The sequence below is a fragment of the Pempheris klunzingeri genome, chromosome 14 (assembly GCF_042242105.1).
Source record: "Pempheris klunzingeri isolate RE-2024b chromosome 14, fPemKlu1.hap1, whole genome shotgun sequence".
Classification (NCBI taxonomy): Eukaryota; Metazoa; Chordata; class Actinopteri; order Acropomatiformes; family Pempheridae; genus Pempheris; species Pempheris klunzingeri.
The window spans coordinates 14,417,785-14,436,063 of NC_092025.1; the positions used below are offsets into that span (position 1 = coordinate 14,417,785).

At 39.2% G+C, this 18,279-nt stretch overlaps 2 protein-coding genes across 2 annotated transcripts in view; both read left to right on the forward strand.

The window, feature by feature from the left end:
* Positions 1-18,279, forward strand: part of LOC139213553 (replication protein A 70 kDa DNA-binding subunit-like) — a 38,304-nt gene that overhangs the window by 17,459 nt on the left and 2,566 nt on the right. The window contains exons 11-16 of the mRNA XM_070844283.1: positions 2,164-2,300; positions 2,877-3,025; positions 4,843-4,972; positions 11,616-11,792; positions 11,961-12,068; positions 12,308-12,394. Coding sequence (XP_070700384.1) covers positions 2,164-2,300; positions 2,877-3,025; positions 4,843-4,972; positions 11,616-11,792; positions 11,961-12,068; positions 12,308-12,394 — 788 coding nt within the window. The remainder of the gene's footprint in view (positions 1-2,163; positions 2,301-2,876; positions 3,026-4,842; positions 4,973-11,615; positions 11,793-11,960; positions 12,069-12,307; positions 12,395-18,279) is intronic.
* smg6 (SMG6 nonsense mediated mRNA decay factor) overlaps positions 1-18,279 on the forward strand; it is a 208,532-nt gene that overhangs the window by 12,537 nt on the left and 177,716 nt on the right. The gene's annotated exons all lie outside the window — the stretch shown is intronic.

Below are 18,279 nucleotides of genomic sequence, written 5' to 3' on the forward strand. Positions count from 1 at the left end.
TGGGTTGAGATGTTCTAGCCATTCCATTTCTCACCGCACCATCAGCACAGGTCCATTTGGTCTCTTGCACTAGTTATCACATGGCCAGATGTGTTTTTTGCACTAATGTACAGCAAAGGGTCAAGAAAGCATACAGCAACTGCTGGATGGCAGCACAAGCAGAGCTATTATTTATTTTAAGTGCTGGACACGCCATATTAGAGAACAGATTAATGGTTGTAAAGAGGCGTAAACAACATACTGTCACGTACAGAGTGTACGATTTATATAGGGTTACACTCTGAGTAGTAATACTGCATGACTACATAAATGTAAACTATGAGCAACACAAGGCAGCACAGAAACACACAACACAATTTAGAGATGCAGTTTACCTGGAGGAGTGTGTTTGTGTTGGTCGCAGAGAGGCAGTGTTACATGTCCTGTGTGTCATCTGTTGTCTCTCCATTCACTCCCTCTCCATTCCCTCTCTCCCTGCTCCTTTGTTAAGTAGGGGATTATAACATGGTAATGAGAACTGTCAGCCTGTTCCTGTGGTGATAATGGAGTTCAGAGGTGGATGACATCGTCTCAATCATAATGGAATTAAGGAGGGCTGAGAGAGCACAGACAGGGAGCAATGGAGGAACGGCAGAGGAGGGGGTAGAGTTTAGAAAAAGGTTAGCAGCAGTAGAAGACGGTAGGAAGAAGTTCAGAGAATGGCTGGTGTGCAAAATTAATATTATAATTTTGTCCACAACTTCTATATTACACATGGGCACTAGTTCTGATGCTCACAAACACTCAAAAAACACTGTCGGTTTTATTAGTAAAGAAAATACATTCAACATGTTTGGCAGTTTCCCAAGGATGCACACAACGCGTTTTAGTGAGTAACATTAGCTGTAAACAAAATGTTTTTTCTGTATGAGAGAAACTCCAGAGGTAAGCTATTCATCATATAAAAAAACCCTCTGCTGCTTACAGCTTTGGCTGCTTGTTGTTGTGTACATCTATCTGTACATCACATTCTCATGATATCTCAGCAACACCTTGAGGAAATTTATTCAAATTTGGCACAAATTTCCACATGGACTTAAAGATGGACTGATTAGGTTTTGGTGGTCATATGCCAAAGGTCACTTTGACCTCAAAAAGCACGTTTTTGGCTATAACCCAAGAATTAATATGCTAATTGTGACAATATTTCACACAAATGTGTAATTGGATAAAATGATGAAGTGATGACATTTAAAGTCCAAAATGTCAAAGGTCAACTTCACTATTAGGCCATAATGTTCTGCCGAAACACTTTTCTTGCTGTTCATCGCCATAACTCAGGAACAGATGGGGAGATTGTGATTATACTTCACATTTGGTTGGATGCTGAATTGGTGATACTAATCTTGGGTACGGACAGACATGAATGTAAACTGCAACTTGACTGGTTGGCAGAGGCTTACAACCACAAGACGCCAGTTCTAATTTTAATGACAATAGGTTGTAAGACCATTATTGGAAAAAAAGAGGACTTATAAGTCATCAATGCTCATCTTTTGATTGCAGTTTGTCTTTTCTTTTCTTTTTCTTTTTTTATGAAGAAATGGACTGAAGGTTCAATTCATTGAATTAAAATTAATGCTCTTATCTTCTGTCTTTTTGCACAACTTCTTGATTTCATTTGTATTTGTGACTATCCCATTTGTTGTACAATAAGCGCTTTTATAAATAAATTTGACTTGTTCTGATTTAATGTTTAATAATAGTCATTGGAGACCATGCTCTTCACCTTCTTAGAGCTCAGCAGTCACTGCTCTCCAGTGCAGTAATCCTGTATGAAGGTTTTAGGCCTTGAGCATGACAGGAAACATGAATGAGGAATGAGTGTGTTTGTTATGATTTGGAGTGTGGGCCTGGGTGTTAGCCAGCCTGTTATGACATTTATGTTAGTCTGCTGTGACTTGGCAATATCAGAGGGGTGTCAACTCTCTGCTGTGTCTTTAGTGCTTATGATGCGATACCCCACTTCATATTTTGTATATCCGGGAGGAATTTTTACACATAACGCTCTTCACCTAATGCACTATTGTATCCTTTTTCTTACCTCATTTTAAGCATATGTGTTACCTGTGTTCCTGAGCTATCTATAGATGGAGATGTAAAATGACTCCTACCTGTCCGCAGATGTGATTGGAGTGTGTAAAAGTGCGGATGATGTATCCCGTATCACCACTAAGACCAGCAGAGAAGTCTCCAAGAGGGCCCTCAACCTAATAGACACAACTGGCAAAGTGGTCACAGCCACATTGTGGGGAGGGGAGGTAATAACTATAATCTTTCTCTGTCTGCCTGCACCCCCACCTCTCTCTCCTCTTTCTCTGTACCTAGGGATGGATTTGCAATTTAACATAAAAACATGAAGAGCATGTTCTAATTAATCGTGTTTCTGAAGGAGCCCATCTGTGTATGTGCCTACATATCCTATCAGTGCACGCATACATAGCCGTTTGATTGGGTTTTCTGGGCTGTAAAATTTGGATCGGTCAAATCATTCCTGTGACCTTCAGGAGTGTTTTGGACTAGAGTCCCTGATTTGAGACGGAAGGCTAAATAACTCTCGAATGTGCATGAAATGGCACTATTCTTCTCTAAGCTCATTCAATCTGCAAGAGCTAATCCCTTCTCTTTGCCAAAATCCAAAAATGACTTTCAAATTAACTTGTAGGTTGTCCAATTATAAAAGCAAACCATACCACATATTACATTCTGGTCTCTCCAAGTTGCAGAAACAGGCTCAACATACAAGTAACAATAACACAGCTGCTTTTGTCGTGTCTCGTCCTCCATCTTTCCCTCCTCAATTACTGTTTTTGACACAGTGTTTTTTCTCTCTTCAGGCAGAGAAGTTTGACGGCTCTGGGCAGCCTGTGGTCGCCATCAAAGGAGCTCGCCTGTCAGATTTTGGGGGCAGATCTCTCTCTGCTTTATTCAGTTCAACAGTCATGGTCAACCCAGACATGCCGGAGGCCTTTAGACTGAGGGCCTGGTGAGTCACACTCGTGTGCACGCATCTAAAGCTCACACACACATTCATTAATACATACAGAATAGTCACCGGCACCACACAAGACATGGCAGGTGTAAACAGATAGATAAATCACTCTGCAAATAGATTATATCTTTTTGTTGTAATGCTTATGTGTAAAAAATCTATTATAAATGCCTAACACAGAGCATGTTCACTCTCACACACACACACAGATGAACAAACCTATGTACAAAGCCCTGACAATCACATGTCAGGAAACGTGGTGACATGTCCTCCTTCAGTCCCAGCGGGGCTCTAGACGGGATGTAGACGGGATGTAGACAGGACTGGATGGAAGCAATAACAGAAAAGAAAAGCAGAACATAGGTATTTCTAGATTCCAGATCTGAAGTGCTACGTTATGCACATTGAAAGACGGGGACACAGAGAGCCACATCAAACTGGATTCTTAATAGCAGTTCCTGTGGAGGGATTTTAAATTATTATGACTCATTCACTCATTTAGGCTGTTCCCAAGTCTGGCCACCACAATTGTATTTTTCCCCCTTCTGTGTGTGTGTGTATGTTCATATCAGTGCGTCAGTGTGCATATGATTGCCTGGTTGTTACACTGAAAGCTATTCTTAGGCAGAAAATTGCATCAAACAGCGTACTCAGAGCTTCAAAGTCTGAATATAGTAAATAAAGGGGAGTGTTTGCTAGTACCTGTGGGCATTATTCTGCTCACTCTTTCAGTCATTAATTGTCTGGTTTATAAATGTGGCTAACTGCTCCATGAACAATAGCTTTGGCCATTTCTGTGTGTCTGTTGCATTAGTTATGAGTTACATGTGTGTGTGAGAGAGAGGAGGGGCAGGCTCCATTGCTTCAGCTTTAATCTTGGTCTTATTAGTCTCTAGTCAATACACCATCTCATCCTGACTTTCAAAGGGCTAAATAACTAAAAAATAGTGCCCCTCCTTCCTTTCATTCCTCCTTCAGTCCTTCTCTAATCCCTGGCTTTCCACTCGATCTCTACTGCTGTTTGGTCCTCTCTCCAGTTTTGCATGCTGACAGCAGTGAACAAATGACAATGTATGTATTCAAGGAGTGGACATGCTGTTTTCCATTCCTTTCTAACATTTAGGTCGGTGCTTTACAAAGACAAAGAGTGCCTGTCTGACTCTAGCTCCTGTGGCGATGTGCTGCTTTGTTGGACTGTTTTGACCAGGCTTGCTTGCATAATTGAAGGAAACTGATGAATTTGGATGATGCCTTGATTAGATTGCTTTGCTCGGCTAGAATACAGAGCGGGAGTCACACTGATGCATTAAGATATTAAAGGGAATATTAAAAAGGTAGATAAATGAATAGATGGAGTGGGTAGACAAAAGGAGAGAGACGAACAAGTTTTTGTTTGCCCTTACCCTCAATGAAGAAACTGTGTATATGTACAGAAAATTATGTAAATAGAAAAAGCAGGTGCAGTGCATAGTACAGTGCAGTGTCTCCTTCAAAATCTGTTAATGTAGCACAACAGCCCATACAAATGCACTTACTTTCACAGCCTCTTTTTGACAAATCAGTCAACTCCTGCACATGTTTACTGGTGACTAATATTGGTGTTATATCTTGTGTAGTTTAATCAGTTCAGTATCCAGGCATCACATCACTTTTTTACGGTGTCCCCACACTCTAAATAATGCGTTTTATATTTCATATGTATGTATGTATGTATGTATGTATGTATGTATGTATGTGTGGTTTGGTGCACACACGTGTTTGCACATTTATTTGAACATATGTTCTGTGTGTTTTTAATGTCCACACTACAGGTATGACCAGCAAGGCTATGCACTGGACAGCCAATCCCTGACAGAGACGTGGTCAGTGGGGAGCAGAGCAAAGATGAACTGGAAAACTCTGAGTGATGTTAAGAATGAGCACATGGGACAAGGAGAGAAGGTGAAGTGCATACGTGTGCATACACGTGCATACATACATGCATACATACATGCATACATACTGCACATAAAGCCTCACACTAATAAATATCAGAATAGTCAGACATCTAAAAACTGGGGCAGATGAAAACAAAATGTTTTTCATTAATTGATTTATTCTTTTGATCTGTAAAATGTTATGAAATAGTTGGTGACTTTAAGTTTCACCTTCAGTTTTGCCCAACCAGTTGTCCAAAACCCAAAGATATTCACTTCATAATGATATGGCATAAGGGATTGTTTGCAATTTTCTGCTTGAAAACAGTTGCAGATTAATTTCATGATTCATTTTGCGATTCAGCTCTACAATGAAACTAAATCTGCTAAATCTGTCCATAAATCAGATTACTTTGTTATTCAGGGCATTGGAACTCATACTTTATTAATACACTATGAAAGGACCTAGTCTTCAAAAAATAACTTGAAGACTAAGTAAGTGGTGGAAATTGCAGGCTGTGAAGAAGGTTTTATGTCTTCATTCCACTGAATGTGTGTTGCGTTGACAGTATTTCTGTTTCACTGGCTCTGGTTGTAGATTGATTTATGCACTTGCATGGTTCAGTGTGGTCCACAATGAAATAACCAGAATAAGAACCTTTTAAAGAGAACCACAAGTGACCCCAATAATTTTACTTGTCTTTACTTATGTTTTTGTATGGCTGTGTAAGTTAAGTTTTTACTTTTGAGTTTTAGATTTCTTTACTTGCTTGCAATTGAGTCACAGAACAGGGGATGTAGAGCAGATCAGATGAAAATCTGATCTGAAGCCTTCCGGTGTAAACTGCAACAAGTAAATCTTGTAATTTGTGTTGCAGTTTCTGAGCCGGTTCTTTATGAAAACTTTGTCTGTAAGCAGATTGATATGAGTCAGAAAATCCTTCTCTCACTTAGGCAGCTGGCTACTTAGAAGACTGAAAGACACCCCTGCAGATGATGTAACATCAGCATAGCTATGTTGCAGCAGAGCTTGATATCAGAAAATCTTTCAACATTGTAAGATGAAAACCGTAAACACTGGGTTTTTGTGTCAGACTCTGGGTATTAAAAAGTCAGAGCATGACTGTTTTGCACCAAAGGTTTGCAGTCACTCAAGGACATATATTATTTTGACGGACTTTGACGTCAAGAGTGTGACTCTCTCATTTTCCTGTCACTTACCTGCTCTTAATACACTATCATCATGTTTTTATGCTTTTATGTTTTTCTAGCTGCACATACACTGTAACCTGTAGCTGAAATGACCTGTTCATTGGACAAATCACTTGAAAAATATTGGATTCCACAAAATAGTAACTGGCATCATGATATGCTAAAAACAAGCACTTTTATTACATAATACATGGTAGTTAAGTTGTAATAGTTGTTTTTTCATGTAGAAATTACACAGAGGGCTTCTTATTTAAACCTGTCAGAAGATTTTCTGTGAACCAGCCAGGATTTAGTGATTTTTTTTTTTTAAACTGACTGCTTCTCAGTCTCATTTGAATATAAGAATTTAGACAAACACAAATCCACAGTCAGTCTTCTATTCATTGTAAATAGAGCAGTTCTAGACTCTGCTTTGCTGTGACTTCATAGATTAGAGTCATGGCTCTCTTGTTTTAGCTGTGGGAGGGTGATAATCACATACTAGCAGTACTGATCGAACTGCAGTCCGCCATTGGAGGAGCACGTGAGAACTCTGAAATTAAACTGTGTACCATTTTAAGAAGTGTCATCGCATAAAATTATCATGCTTTTAACTAAAAGTAGAGTACATGTAAGTGGTACGCGCCACTCTCTAATTAATTAGGTTTATCTCCGACTAGTCTCCCTCATCCCTCACGTTTAATTACAAGCCGCTTACAAGTAGCTTCAAAATCTGTTTCGTTTCTAATAAAACTTTCTAATTATGTGTTGGAGGTGGAGGAAGCCTATAGGGCATAACATTACCAGAAGGAAAGTAACACGGACGAGAAACGTGGGCTAGTGAGAGACGGGTAGAAAAGCGAGGCAGAGTCACTTAAACTTCATGTCACTTACAAACTTGCGTTGAAGGATGGAGAGGAACAAGGCCACAGGGAAAAAAGTAAGATGGGAGTGAAGAGTGTGGTGACTAAGAGAGAAAAGTGACAGGGGGCATTGAAAAGAGGATACAGATAGGAACGGTTAACTGGCAGATGTGGAGAAAGAAGTTGAAAGGTGAGAATGTGTAAATAATTCAAGATCAGATTTTTTTTTTCCTCCTCTTTTTCAGTTTTTTTTCCCCTTCCCTTATTCTCTTTGTCTTCTCCTCTTTTCTGTCCCTGCACCCTGTGTACCCCCAACTGTTTGTGTAATTGAACGGCTTTAAGGAGGTTGTCTATCACTTACTCTGAGGCTGCAGCTTTAGTAATAATAATGGAATCCAAATCATTAGCTTATAGTTTCAAGGAACCTCATTTGACATTCTACCTGTTTGCCACCATGTATGTGCGTGACTGACTGTTTGTGTATCCATGTGTTTGTGTTTGTGTGTGTATATGTGTGTGTTGTACAAGCCATTTCTAATTAATGTAGCGGCGTGTGTGTGTGGTTTTGGGACAAGCATTAAAGTTGGCATGTGCAGCCACGTCAATTATGTGAAGTAGATTTTCACTTGGTTGCCCTTCCACATACAAATTTTAATTGCATTTAGGTGCCAGAAGGTGACACAGGGATTTGGTGTGATAAGAATGAAAACTATTTTCAGAATGTTGGATGTGTGTGTTTGTGTGCATGTGTATGAATCTTTAGGTAAGCCTGCACACACATTTTTGTGTTTGTGTGTCTGTGAGCGTTTTTGTGTGCAGCGTTAGTCATGCTGCTCTTCTAGGTTCTCCTCAGTGTGCTTAAGGTTAAGACTTTGCCCCAAGGCTTCTGTGTACACACTGGAATACAGAGGGAGAAAAAAAAAAAACACAGGAGGAGAAGGGGAGAGATGATGACAAATGCGGGGGGAGTATATAGAGTGGTCTAGTTGTGATGGAATCACTATTGTCCAGATCCTGCTGACCTCTATCTTCACATACTCCGTAGCATCTGCCAACATCACGAGGCCTCAACAGGCCCCCGAAAAAAAGCATTCTGTTCACCCCGCCATGTGCACCCTCCTACCACCTTCCCCACCCATCGCCTTCCCACCTCTCCAGCCTTCCAGCGTTCCAATCTGCCCAACTCTGCAAAATGTGATGAGGCAGGCATGCGGGCGGAAACATGGGAGTGGAGTGTTGAGGGGGAGAGGACTGTTGCTAACGGGAGAAATTCTCCTAATTAAAGAAACCTTCTTAGTAAGTGTTTCGGAGGGGTTCTTGCTGTGTGGCATGGGTACTGGATAGATGGATGGGTGGACAGATTATGAGGCTGTGAGTCAGTGTTAGCTAGCGGGAAGAAAGTGTCAGAGAGCTCTAAGTCTGACTGACAGTATCTGTAGAGGTCGTGGGGACACAGGACAGCATCAACCATCTCACAAGGGATGCAGAGAACACAATGGCCTTTTCACATTCAATGCTCTTACTGAACACTTTACAGAAAGTGTGGGTTGTATAACAAAGGAACAGCATTGCTCAGCCAGTGTGTGTGAATTTGGCCAGCATCCTAGAGAGAGTCTTTGATAGACTCATTTAGGCCAACATTAGTAATGAGTCTGGCCCAGCTCTAGCTTGTAGTTGTTGTTTAGAATGCATTTTAAAGCATTTCATTTTAAATTCTGGCTGCAATTCCAACATCTTGTTTAAGGCCTGCTTTCCCGGTAGAAGAAATACCCTCTGGTGAAGCTAGGAAAAAGGATTTCTCTGTGGTTTCTTACTTGAGCATGTATATCGTATTTATCGCTTTGTGCTTGCACATATGTGTCTGTTTATATCCGTGTGTGTGTGCCTCTTCCCAATAAGACACAGTTCATCTGCTGTGTGCATTCTTTTTATTTATATTTATGGAAATTGAATGCTGTGCTTCTCCACAGGATGAGAGAATAGCCTTTTTTCCCCCTAGAATTAGCATTTCTTTCCTTTTTTGCTGTTGATTTTAGCAGTGTGAGTTCTGCCGCTTAAGGTGCTAATATTGGTTTAAATTACAGCAACATCGCTGCATTTTAATTTGATTCTGTTTGACTGTGTACACTTTAATTTAAATCTTTAATTTAAATTCAGAACTGAAAGAACTTTAGCTCATTGTATCTGTATTGGAAATATGTAAGTTTGGTAATATGTACATTTTATGTGTATGTGTCTGTTTGCTAGTGTATTTGTGTGTGGTGTGTGTGTGTGTGTGTGTGTGTGTGTGTGTGTGTGTACATTAGTACAATTTATGTATTAGAGAGGGAGAGAGAGAGATTCGTCTCATCTCACATCTATTATGCATAGAATTCTCAAACTCCCTCTGCTCTCTTTTTAAACTGTTCCAAGATTGTTTGGAAGTCAAATAGAGATGTGTAAACAGCATGCATCTACCAGCTGGACTGACTTGTTGGCAGCAGTTATACTGAGGATGCCAAGTTTGATCTGAGTTTATTTTTATTTTATTTAATGTTTCTCTTTTCACCCTAAGCAGCTTATTTGCATTCTTTAAACTGTTGAAGGATGTCCTGCCTGCAAGAGAGGGCGCACTTTGCTCTTCCTCACCTCTCACATTTTTTTCTGATTTGAGATTAATGGGCTTAAGTTTCACGATGTTTGCTGTGTGCTGAAAAATTCTTATTTAAGTATACCAATAACTGTTACACAAGAAAATACCAAAAGAGCCTACACACCAAAATGTTTTATTCACCCAAAGGTTTGGTGAGTGTTTTTTGCTAATGTTGCAGTGTTCGACACAACATTGTCATGAGCTATTCTTGCACACTTTCTGTACTGATGGCAGCCTTATCTTGTTCACAGTACCCATCACCTGAAGCTACATGATGGTCATGAATGAATGAACATGGCCTGCACAGTTGTTACCATGCATGACAACACACACTGTCGACCATTGTGGTCAGAACTTTAACATTCATCAGACCAGACAGTCTTTTTCAGTTATCACTGATGTCTCTTAGCCCACTAGAAACATGTTTTAGGTTATGGTGGGCAGCAGAGCTACCCTTTAAGCTGATCTGCTGTGTTGGTCATCATACCCGACCACTGTCGTGTGATTTTGACTCTTGTACTGCACTACAAGTGATTACTCATTGTGTTCTTACGACCGGAGCCACCTGGCGTCTTGTTCATCTACCAAGATGCAGCCTCCTACATAACAAACACTTTGATGAGATGTATTGTTCCGGTCCATTCATTGCACACTTTTTCAAGATTGCTGTTTTTGAAAAGCTTTTCAACAGGCTCAGTTTGCAACAATGTATGTTTATGTGTGCCACAAGAGCAAGTCTGAGCATTGCAAGGTCTGTAAATCACACCCGTTTATATCCTGTTAATGTAATGACATAGGTAGAAAGAGAGGAGCTACTTTTGTACGGACAGCATTTATTTTTTTCTTCTTTTTTTTACCATCCAAGATGACAAAGATGGTGCCTCAAGCAGGACCTACTTTTAATGTAGATAGTCAATGGGGGTCTTTCTCTATAAATACTATAGTTAATAAGAATTTTTAAGCAAAGTCCATAATTTTCTATTATAAGCACAAGAGGGGAGAAGTCACATGTGCATTTGGCAGTATTATTTACAGGATGTAAGTTCAGGGTTTACAGATACAGCCTGCAATGAGAACCCACTTTATTTTTGTATAATGGTGTAGGCTTGAACTTGGCAATTTGCTTTTTTTTTCTCATCGGAAATGCAAAAAAACAGTTTGCTAACAGTTACTCAAGTCTCTGTCTCCAAAAAGAAGGAATCGCATGGTTTTGTCCTGAAATGATGAAAACAAAGCAACTGTAAGGCAGGCACAAGGACCGTTACAGTTAGCTTTGTGTCTTTGATATGTTCCAGTACTTCAGACAATCAACGAGGCAGTCAAAGGAATACGCTGCCAGTTTTAACAGGGAAACTAGATGATCCATAACACTGGTGCCCTGACTCTTCCTCTATTAGTGGTTCCTTCCCACCGCAGTTGTCCTGTATTCTGTCAAGTTAATGCATTTTTAGTGACTTGATTAATGCTTTCCAGGACCAGTGTTAATTAGTTGTCTGAATCTACTGCTACATTGTCTTTTCTCCCAGCTCCAGTGAGAGTGACTTCACCATTGTGGTTCCAGTTGCCTAAGTGGTACACATCATTTTAATTAACTTGAAATTTGTCCGGTCAAGATTTGGTCAAAGTGGCATGATATTTTGACCAGACAGCTGTCTTTGCATTCTCTATGCATGGCCAACCAGGTTTCCCTGAGTGTACTTCAATTTGTATATTTTATTTTCCAAACATTTTCTGTAATTAAATGATAGTGTTTAGGGCTTATTTGGTTAGGACGATTTTTTTTCCAGTATTTAACTTGATTTGCTGGTTAGTTTTCTCCTCAGCACACTATTGTGTGAGGAGGGCAACACCTGCAAATTAACTGCAGCCTCTAGCCGTTCAAATTGCAGCACTTCGATGCGATTTGGTAGTTTTTATTGATCGTGCAGCTCAATCCCCATAATTAGATCCCTTCCTCTCCCATTTTTATTCCTTTTTCTCAGGCGGACTATTTCAGCTGCGTGGCGACAGTGATGTACACTCGAAAGGAGAATTGTCTTTACCAGGCCTGTCCATCTGCGGACTGCAACAAGAAGGTCATAGACCAGCAGAACGGACTGTACCGCTGTGAAAAGTGTAACCGAGAGTTCCCCAACTTTAAATACAGACTGCTACTTTCTGTAAGTATAAATTGTATACAGTGCACATCGTTAATGCTTGTTTGTCACACATACAGTGCTGCTGACTTTGAGGAATATTGTAACTTCTGTGATCACACATACACACACTCAGACATACACATGAATAATCTCTCGCCCCTTCATCATCTCTGTCTGTCTGACTCTCAGGCCAACTTAGCAGACTTCGGGGATAACCAGTGGGTGACATGCTTCCAGGAGACAGCTGAGGTCCTGTTAGGTCACAGTGCAGAAACACTGGGACAGCTCAGAGACACAGTGAGAGACACGCACACTCACATACCACACACACAAACAGATATACTACCATACACAGTTCTCCTTAAACTAGTTTGTTCACATCTGACAAGAAAATTCGCTTTACAATTTTTCCAGGAGGCCTAACTTCAACAGACTACTTTCTGTAAACCACTGGCCCAGACTCCGTATTTACCTTGTTTTTGTGTGTGTGTGTGTGTGTGTGTGTGTGTGTGTGTGTGTGTGTGTGTGTTCCTGAGGACGAGGCTGCATTTGATGAAGTCTTTCAGAAAGCCAACTTCACAACCCACATCTTTAAAAACAGAGCCAAGGTGGAGACGTACAACGTAAGTAGCTGTAAAGGGGAGCATGATGGAATTTGGTACAATGAAATGCAATTTATTTTCCGGGGAATAAGAGAGCAGAATAATATGACATTCAATGGTGCTCATCATTGTCCATCATGCTGTGAGTTTGTTTTTCAATGATCTCCGCCTTGCAGGAATACTCGACCCTGATTGGCTAGTGCATGTCTGTTACAAACAGCTGTCTTATCTGAACAAATACACCAGCAGGCATTGTGTTTCTCCCATACTCTAATAATGGTTCAGGAAAAACTGGCTTTCAAAATAACCAGAATTGCATACAAGCAGCATTGTCGGAAAAAGCAGTAAATGGTCTAATTTAGGGTCAATTTCACAATCAAACCAAAACCAGCTGCAGTGTATAGACCTAAACTGCAGGTGTGTGTCTGTGTGTGTTAAAGCAGTGTCTTCCATTTCACAATGAGCACATTTCAGGTATGAAATTGTAATTGTAATTTAATAACTGTCAACCTCACAACATCCTGTTTTTGCCAGAATCAAGCAGCTCTTTTCAAGTTGTTTGCAAATAGTAAAAAGTATCACGGTTACAACATGATGAGATGGCAAAGCTTGCGGTGTTTACAGGTTTAGTTTAGGCATATTGTATTTCCTGATCAGCGGCAACATTCAGCATGAGCTGGTTGCAGGCAGACGTTATAGTAAAGTTTTCTCAATATTAGATAGTATAAAGGCGTGCAGAGCTTGCTTGATTAAAAACTTTACTGTGAATACTACGAAGAAAAAGTGAACTTTTAATGTTTTTCTTTAAGCCGATATGGTCGCTATACATTGTGGTGTGCTGTTTTAATTAATTAGTTGCATGCTCTCTGTGAATTTGTACCGACAAAGTGTCGTCAGTGATTATCTTGAACTGCTGAACTGCGGTCTCAAGCATGTAAAGCCACAAAACAAGACGCGCAATATGCAATCTAATCGCAACACAATATCAGTGACACAACATGAATCCAAAATCATTTCAATTAGTATCACAGTGACGAGGGACTTGTTATGTAGCCAGTGCTCTTTGGATAATAGAAAACAAATACAGCTGTGGATTCATTGTTCTTAATTAGGCACTAATTAGTATTTAGCTATTGTCTGTCTAAGCCTAATTAGCTTAATTATTCAGAGGCTAATTTGCTACTTGGGGCACATACCGAGAGCCTGAGCGAAATGATTGAGATGTAGGATGAGCTCTGAATGGTCTGCGTCCTGACCTCAAGGAAACCTACAAGGAATGCCATGCAGTTCATAACCCATTCTTCAGTCTCGAAAAATTATTTCAAAACTTCTCGACACAGGAATGCATATTATCTGCAGCTGCAGTCTAATTTAACATACAGAGAATTTTGTTGAAATGAAGAAGAGTCTTCACTTGCGAAGGGAAATGAGCTTGACTGTGTGTTCACAATAAATGCCATTCCTACTTACCACCACCAGCAGATGCAAGCAGAGGCTGCGATTTATTTTTAATTAATTTATTTATTTTCATTAAACCCACGGTACAGAAGTGTTAGTCCGAACAAACTAAACTAAAGCAAAAAGGGAGGATTTTGCTTTAGTTACAGCCTTACCAGTAGTGGGGCTCACCATACTGTATGTCCATTACAGGAAACATCATGGGATCATTCGGTTCACCACCTTGTGTGAATGTTCATGCTAAATCACATCATCCACTTAAAAGATAATATGAAAAATGAAAAGCAAGTCAACAGTATTATAGTGGCTGCTTCAAGTGATGTACTGTACTATTGAGCATCTTTCTCACATTCAGAACAACTAACTGAGCAATTACTTTATTTCCTTGAGCATGAATGCGGGTAAGAAATATGACCAGTTTTAGAATAACTACACCAAATTAGTTTAATATAGCAACTCAATAATGAACAGCATATTAAGGCACAATGACTTCTTGTCATTAAAGCTTGTATTTTGCAGTGCGTGCCTGTATTTGAGGCAGAGAGAGTGAGACAGATGCATTAAATTAGCAATGTTTTAACACTAAACCTGCCCAAATCTATAGCTATATAACACAGTTGTGTTCTAATTGTCTAATTAAACAGTAATAACTGTAAATCACTTCCAGCAAAAATGTCACCTGTTCATCACACATCAAAGGTGATTCTGTACCAACATAAGATAGTACTTTATATATTCAGAGGGAAAGTAGAGGTGTGCAGAACAAGTGTTCTGGGAAATGATGTCAAGACCGTCACACAGTTACAAGATCGCACTGTTAAGTGTCCTGTACCTTTTTATAATTGATTCATTAATTAACTGTCACATTTTTGTAGTGTTGGAGTAAGGGGCAATAATTGATCTAAAGCCCATCAGCTTTAGAACAATTAGGAACAATGTAAAATTGGTATTTGAGTGTTCCACAAAGTAGAGATAATGATCTCTGAGCAGACCCCTATTCTACACAGGGCTTATCATTGTATTCAGAAATAATTTTCAGTGGGTGTTAGTCAGAGTTTACTGTTTTATGATTCAAAAAGACGAGCACAGAACAGAGAGTCTGTGATTCACTTGTTCAGTGTGTCTTTTTACCTCAGTTCTTTCTCGTAGACTTGTAAGTGTGACACGACAAAAAGATCAGACTTCTTGCAGAGTGTTTTCATAAAAATAGAACAATCTAATGAAATGTCAGATCTTAACAAGATTAATGAAGTTACAAAATGTGTGCTTTGTCATTTTCCATAACAAGGACACAGAGAGGCAGAACAACTGTGCTTACGATCATATTTTAAAGGTCCTTTTTGAACTTCTCTTGAACATAAAGTCAAGTTTGTATTATTTCAGGACAGAGCAGAGATGATAAACTACCAATTTTTAGACTTAACAAGCACATGCTCAAATCCCCAAAAGTTTTTTTTTCTGCCATCAACTATAAATATTAAACAGCACAAGCCTTGCCGTGGTGCAGAAGTCTCTGCTACTTTTCTTGATTTTCAGATTAAATTTTTTTAAAATTTGACTGTCGCAAAGTGTTGGACTACAGATTATGACAGATTTGTTAAAAGTTAAACAAATCACCATTTTGACATAAATGGCTGTTTTCTTACTCTATTATTACTCCATGATTTAAGATGTTGGACTTAATTGATCACCAGAAGGGAGAGTCATGTAACAACTGTACAAGAAACAGTTTAAAGAGGTAGAGAACTAATTAGAAAAGAAAAAAAAAAAAGTAAATAAGATGCATAAATGTAAAGTTCCAATTTAAAAGCTATATTCATTACAGTACTTGGACCATATACATGTATCCCAGAGAGATGGGTTTCAAAATAAAATACCCCAACTTCATATAAAATATTTGAAATGTATAGGTAGTATAATTTTTCTGTAATAATACGACTGAATATATAAATGTTACATCGATATATATCTACTATATACTATATGTTGGATATATTGATTGTAATTGGAGTGCCACAATTGAAGAGGGGATGAAAAGCAGAGGGGTGAGATAAAAATATCGGTGCACATACACATTCATAATGTTGTACACATGAAAAAAGGCAAACTTGTTGTGTAAATAAGGAAAATAGAGAAGTAAAAGAAGTTCAAGTTCCCTGCTTACTTTTTTCACTGCCGCATTGTAGCATCCCTGAAAGCACAAAGTACAAATAACCACAGCAATGACTGTTAATTACCATTAAACTTGCCAGAAAAATGTCCAAAATCCCGCTATGCTGTATTTAGATAAAATTCATTCTTAACTGTCGCATTTCATTAAGGTGGAGCCCAACAAAGGCAGGAGAGCGTGCAATGAATCAGGCACTTGTGCTGCATACCTCAGTGTAGCAGAGGCACATCTCACTCTGCCGCAGGTGGAGTTGATGAAATTCAGGTGATGGTGAAGATCAGATTTGGTCTGCAGGATTGGATTCACTGAGCACAGATGCGTGCATTTTTCACATAAGCATCCAATTTGCATTTGTTTAAAAGCCGATCCAAGATAACCGAAGCACTTAGAATTTGGGAAATTGATTGATTTCCAATCAATAACTGGATGCAAAATTATATTGACTCCAGGTCTTTGAATCTAATCTAATAATCTAATTAGATCTGTGATACCATATTGTATATGTGTGAGAAGGAATGAATGAATATTTTATCTGTGGTCATTTACATGACCTTTCCCTTGTGTATTTATTTAGACATATTAACTAACAACAAACCAAATATTCCAGCATGACATAAACAAAAACATCTTCCAAAACCTAAATCTCCCACAAATAATGCTTCAGGAGATATCCAACAATGAATATACAGCAGATATACAAACACACAAACACAGCCCCCCAAGCACAAGGCACAATAAACAAATCCAAACAAGACAAAAAATTACATCTGTTTCCAGTAGTGCCAAGCACTGTATATTTAATCCAGTTCATAAACCAATAGTCTGCAATCCATATAGAATAGTGTGTGTTGGGGGGGGGGGGGGCTGTTGTCTGCTTGAGGGCTTTGGATGTGTGTGTGCTTATGTTTGAGTGCATCTGTCTGTCTGGAGTGAATTAATTGATTTTGTCTCAGTGAATACATCGGTGTCAGAGGGGACCTGTTTTTCCTGCTTTATGTTAACAGACAGGTCATTGACAGCCACACACACACACTCTTAACACACTCACTTTACATCATCAATCAACTGCACTCTTAGCAGGTCTTGTCAACATTGCATTCAGGGATTTTTGCTGTCCCTGAGCATCTGAAAAGGGGTTACAAATTCTTTGAACCTTCAGCATTTCTTCTATATCCTATAGATTTCAAAGTATTTCTGATACTTCCTTCTTGAATTTGTATCTGACAGAGCACTTACAATGGGGCTGGTGAAGATTATATCAAAGACGGGGAGTATTCAACCTCATTCACTGCACTGCCAACATGCACACACGTGTTTTCGTCTGCTGCTCCATGTTCTTTTACATGCAGGGGACAGATGGAAGATAATTCCACCTCTACACGGCTCTCTCATATCAATCACTCTCCTAAATTTAGTGCCAGTCCTCCCCTAGTGGTGAATTACAGTGTCACGGGATAATAAATACACAAAATAATGGATTAAAAAGACTTCTTGTCTAAGGAAAGTAACAGCAATTGTTCAATCAGTGAGAATTTGGTCTTTTTCTTTTTTTTGGTCTTTCCAAGGTGTAAGAATGAATGAATGAATGAATGAAGAGCATGTCTACCAACTGACTTCAGTCCTAAAAGATGTAACAATACAGTAGTCCTGCAGTATAGTTTGATGAAACCCACTGTGTCTTTATTGAGTCAGGAATGTTAATTAAACCTGACCGAAGCTAGTTTGTAGTGCGAGATGAAAAGTGATCACCAAAGTAATCACAATCCATCAAAGGGAGAACATGAATGTGCCATAATTTATCAACAGTCCATTCAGTAGTTGTAACGGCCACAAATGTAAACCCCATGATGACACAAGAGGAAAAGTCAAGTCTGAAGGATTCATCATCTGAGAAAAATGAATTACTGTGAAATGTTCACTTATCCAGTAAAATATCTCAACTTCTACGGAATGGGTGGCAATCCATTCATTTTGCTGGATAAGTGAACAATCTGATGATGCCACTTGATGAAAATTGAAATGCCAAACTCAAAGGATTCATCCTCTGGGGACCATTAACAAACGTTTTGTGGCAAGACAGCCTTTAGTTAAGGAGTTATGTAAGTCTGGACCAAAGTTGTGGGCCGACAGACAGACATTACTAACCAAAGAGCCACGCCACGAGCATGTCTAGAAGCAGAAGGTTCCTTTTATAAATATTATACAGTTCTATAATTATTTACATCCATTATGCAAACATCTCTGCTGGAATCCTCAGTTTTATGTAATTTTATTGTTC